Source organism: Salvia splendens, chromosome 3 (genome assembly GCF_004379255.2).
Source record: "Salvia splendens isolate huo1 chromosome 3, SspV2, whole genome shotgun sequence".
In the NCBI taxonomy this organism is placed as follows: domain Eukaryota; kingdom Viridiplantae; phylum Streptophyta; class Magnoliopsida; order Lamiales; family Lamiaceae; genus Salvia; species Salvia splendens.
Genome location: NC_056034.1, coordinates 21,599,289 through 21,604,292, shown reverse-complemented (window position 1 = coordinate 21,604,292; position 5,004 = coordinate 21,599,289). Strand labels below are relative to the sequence as shown.

The 5,004-nt window shown below is 35.6% G+C and overlaps 1 protein-coding gene across 1 annotated transcript; it reads left to right on the top strand.

Annotated features, from left to right (window-relative positions):
- Window positions 1-566: 566 nt before the first annotated feature.
- On the top strand, window positions 567-4,463 carry LOC121795462 (serine/threonine-protein kinase PCRK1-like). The gene is made up of 5 exons (XM_042193999.1): window positions 567-806; window positions 1,655-2,053; window positions 2,688-2,948; window positions 3,158-3,280; window positions 3,481-4,463. Exons 2-5 carry the CDS (start codon window positions 1,676-1,678, stop codon window positions 3,994-3,996), a joined length of 1,278 nt encoding a protein of 425 aa, XP_042049933.1. The 5' UTR covers window positions 567-806; window positions 1,655-1,675; the 3' UTR covers window positions 3,997-4,463.
- Window positions 4,464-5,004: the final 541 nt, after the last annotated feature.

The following is a 5,004-nucleotide window of genomic DNA, read 5'->3' as shown; positions in this document are numbered from 1 at the left end:
TCGTATATTATTAAACATATCATTCCTCTATCATTTAATTAATAATTTAGATTAATAGAATAAATAAAATTATTAAACTGAATTTCTCAATTATAGTGGCCCGTTATCAATTTAACTGATACGCTCGGAACCATTATCGAACCGTGTTATTATTCGAAACTAATGACGCAGTTCATAAATTGCTATGTGCTGATGTTTTCATATAGTAGTACTAGTATGTTGGAGAACATAATAATAATAATAATAATAATAATAATAATAATAATAATAATAATAATAATAATAATAATAATAATAATAATAATAATAATAATAATAATAATAATAATAATAATAATAATAATAATAATAATAATAATAATAATAATAATAATAATAATAATAATAATAATAATAATAATAATAATAATAATAATAATAATAATAATAATAATAATAATAATAATAATAATAATAATAATAATAATAATAATAATAATAATAATAATAATAATAATAATAATACTCTGACCAAATCGCCCTCCGCCTGCTTTTGTAAACATTTTCTTCCCTTTGCTCTTCAAACTGATTTCTTGTTTTATGCTGTGTTTTCGAAATTCTGTATTTGCACATTTCGTACAGTTCTATTTATCCTTATTGTGGTTAATCTGCAATTATTAAATATCAATCCTCGCGGTGTCTTGTTGTTTCAACGAATGAGGCTGCTTTGCCGTGTATGACTTCTTCTTTTTAGTCCCGCGTTTCATCCTGAAATCAGGTCAAGATCGATTTTGGGTTCTTCTGAAATCCGCCAAGGCAATCTACAGGTCAGACAAATAAAAGTTAAATTAGCTCGAAGATCAATTTTCTGGGTTGTTGTGGATTTGGTCTGGGCTCTCTTACCTTTTAGAATGGAGTTAAGAATTTTCCTTTGGACTCAGAAAATCCAAATTAGCATGATTAGAATCATGTTGAGAAGTCAAACGCATGTGCATCTTTATTTTCATTTGCTATGTTTGATTTACTTTGATTTGGATATTTGACTAAAGTATTGATTTTTAGATATGAAATAAACATTGAGTTTTCCATCTCCCCTGATGTAAATTGGGCTTTAGTAGTATAGTATGATCAGCCCCAATCTTGAAACATGAGGTTTAGTGAAGCTTTAGTAGGAATTATGATCCGTGTCATCTGAAAAATGAGGGGTTTACTACAAGATCAATATGTGCGTGTGTGTGTGTGTGTGAGAGTGAGAGAGGGAGGGAGAAATTCATAGTTAGTAGTTACTACTCAAATCCATGTAGATGGTACTCTTGGAGGAAAATAAAATCGAAGGTGTTGTGTTAACTATGGATTTCCACCAATGCAGGAGGATTCCAGTTTGATTTCCATTAGTGTAAAGCCAACCACACTGCATAATGCTGAGGGGAGGTCATTGAGTTTTATGATGTTAATTTCCTATTACAAACATTGGTTGTTTAGTAGATGTGTTGTAGTGGTTTGGTTAAATTATGAATGATACTTGACAAGTCATTCACTTAAGTTGGATCTATTTGTAGAAGTTTGCATAAGTTCCCTCTTTCTATGCATCCAACTTTTGTCTGTGGATCTATTTTATTTACCTCTTTGTGCATTTTAATGGAATCTGAGTCAATAATTTCTTTGAACTATTCAGCGTGGTACTACGCACCATTTTATGGTCATGAAGTGCTTTCAATTCTATAGTGGAGACAGAAAGGATGAACCAAAGACACCAACAGCAAATTCACTTCAGTCTTCATTTACTGATCATGAAATGAAGCAATCTGGATCAGAATTAAATTCTCAGGATGTATCAAATACGAGCTCTGAGTCCAGAGGTCGCAACCAGTTCCCAAATTTGTCTGAGAGGGCCAGTAATCTCAAGGTCTTTTCCTTTTCAGAACTGAAACAAACAACAAAAAATTTTGGCCGCACTACAAAACTTGGAGAAGGAGGTTTTGGATGTGTTTTTAAGGGCGTCATTAAGAGTTCTAATGATCCAGCCGAGAGAATTGATGTGGCTGTAAAACAACTGGGTAGAAGAGGACTCCAGGTGCATTTTCTTCAAGTTTGCTTGTTCTTCAGTTTCAATTTCCCTATGATTTCCCAAGACACATCATATATGTGGTTCTATGTATTTATTTGACGTGTTGGAAGAAGAAATTGGTATAAGTAGTCAGTAGCTAGTTCTAAGGTCTTAGAACTGCGCCATCCTCATCGTTCCTAACTGCTGATAGTGCATTTAAGACTAATAATGCCGCTATAACGTAACTCACAGAAGCAATGTTATGGCTACTATAAGCATCTCCATTTTGATTAGTGTAATTATTAAATATGAATCTAACATTGATATTATTGTAGAAAGCTGATAAAGATGGCATCAGATATGCCTTTAATGATGCACTATGTCCAATGAGCGGCTTAGCTATAGTCTATCAATTGAGCTGCATTGTAAATGACAAAGTTGCTATTTGTAACTCGTTTTTGTTTTCCAGCCAGAGCCGTACTCAATTATCTGGAAGATTTCTTTATTGAAGTTTTTGAAAGTTTGTTTAAGATGAGAATTTTAGTGTTTTCCTTGTGCACTTATTAAAGTTCCCTAATGTTCTCTGTGGAAAAAAGAAATCTTCACATGTTTGATTAAGAAAGTGCTGCAACTGACTAATACTTTCATTTTCACATGTCAGGGTCACAAAGAATGGGTGACAGAAGTTAACGTTCTTGGCGTTGTCGAGCATCCAAATCTCGTGAAACTTATTGGTTACTGTGCTGAAGATGATGAAAGAGGTATTCAACGACTTCTAGTATATGAATACATGCCCAATGGAAGTGTGGAAGATCATTTATCAATTAGGTCCCTCACTCCCCTTTCTTGGGATATGAGGCTGAGGGTTGCCCTAGATGCTGCACGTGGCTTGGCATACCTGCACGAGGAAATGGATTTTCAGGTTGTCTATTTTGTGTTGACTGTTTTCGTGCGACCTGGTACCATATTAAGAATGTTCAATCTATTTGTCTTTCAGTGCCTTAAATTAATTCATTTGTTATAGTTGGGAATGAAGCCTCTTCTTTTTTTCGTCCATCTGGCACTAGATGGAGCTTGGATATGCTCCGCTTCACTTTCTTAAGACTAACGTATGTCATATCCCATGTCCAGATCATCTTCAGAGATTTCAAATGTTCAAATATTCTCTTAGATGAACAATGGAATGCTAAACTATCAGATTTTGGATTGGCTCGATTGGGTCCTTCAGAAGGACTAACACACGTATCAACTGCGGTATGCTCAATGCAATATGGTTTGTTATATAAATCTTTATGTATAGCTCTAAAGCATTTTAGCCTTTGCCATTGAGTATGAAGTCGTGTTTAAAACTGACTGTGATTCTCTGAAGTATCTTGGTTCAAACTACCTTACTTACTAGCAATGACTGTTTTGACTACATTTTCTGTTATTTGATGATTATATACTCTTTTCAGGTTGTTGGGACAATGGGTTATGCAGCTCCCGAATACATTCAAACAGGACGTCTCACATCAAAAAGTGATGTTTGGAGCTATGGGGTGTTCCTTTACGAACTCATCACTGGTAGACGCCCGTTGGATCGACAACGCCCTAAAGGCGAGCAGAAGCTCTTAGAATGGGTAAAGCCATACCTTTCGGACGCCAAGAAGTTTCAACATATACTGGACCCAAGGCTTGAGGGCAGGCAAGTCCTTAAATCAGCTCACAAGCTCTCACTCGTAGCTAACCGCTGCCTGTCCAGACTTTCAAAGACACGGCCAAAGATGAGTGAAGTCCAGGAAATGATCAACCAAGTCGTTGAGGCATATACAGGCTGCGGAAGCCCTCAACCATCTTTGAAGAGCAAAGACGACAACAAAGCTTCCGAGGATTCCCAATCTAAAGGTAAAAGGAGGCTAAGTGATATCAAAATCGTGGACAGTGCCTGGCTGCTTCGAGTCTGGTCATCAAAGCTCGTGAGAACTTGCTGATTGCAAATCAGTTTACTAGGGTACATAAGGATGACAATTTAGTACACTATCAAGATACCAGTAGCAAACTGCAAATTGATTCTGACTCGCTAGCGTAAATCTGGTTGAACGTGCTTTTGGAATGTGACCGGCCTCGGATTTGCTGATAGTCGTTCCGCGAAAAACCTCTTCTAGGTGCCTCAACAAGGGCAGGCTCTAGAATGTGACCGGTGTCGATAGATTCGACATTGCAATAGAATAAAAGGTATGGAATTTGTTTGTGCAACCTTTAATTGTTGTAAACTTGTAGTAATACATATGATGTGAGGTGAGGAGGTCTGAATCACAATGGGTTTAGTCATTCCTTGGATTGTTGTAACTTGAAGTAATACATATATGATGGAAGCATGTATATTTTTGGAGGAAACACTATGGGTTGGTGTTGTAAAATGTTTGTTTATTATCAATGTTCATTCTTTGCTGGCCTAGCTCTAGCCCTAGCCATGTTGTATAGTTGTATCTTATTTAGATGCCACTATGTTCTGTCTGCCAGTGATCATTTGTGGGATTAAATCTTATACTACTAGTGATTATTTTACTTACCTTTTAGGTTGACATCGTGCCAAGCCAATGCGAAAAATAAGGAAATTAGCCAATAAAATTTCAAGCCAAACAAAGGAATTCTCTCAAATGAATCGAGGAAACTTCACTAATATTTTGCCTAGGAAACTTCATATATAAATATGGTGGTGAATTTCGAAAAGTTTGGCGGAGCAATACTATAAAATCAAATGAAAACAATGTGACGTAAATATTAATTCATCATCAAGCTCCTTAATTATTCGAGTATATTGAGTTAGGCCAGACTATCTTTCAACATTATTGCTAGAAAGCAGAGTCCATTTCTAAATATCAATATTGCTCAAAAATTGTATCAACTCTTATCTTCGGATATGCTGCATGTGTGTACCTATTACTATTATGAAAAGCTGGCATATTATTGAAGGAGCTGGCAGCGGAAGCGTGCAT

Coding starts and splice junctions, on each gene's coding strand:
- LOC121795462 (XM_042193999.1), top strand. CDS start 1,676: ATGGTCATGAAGTGCTTTCAATTCTATAGTGGAGACAGAAAGGATGAA. Junction 2,949..3,157: donor ACGAGGAAATGGATTTTCAG/GTTGTCTATTTT, acceptor TCCCATGTCCAG/ATCATCTTCAGAGATTTCAA. Junction 3,281..3,480: donor TAACACACGTATCAACTGCG/GTATGCTCAATG, acceptor TACTCTTTTCAG/GTTGTTGGGACAATGGGTTA.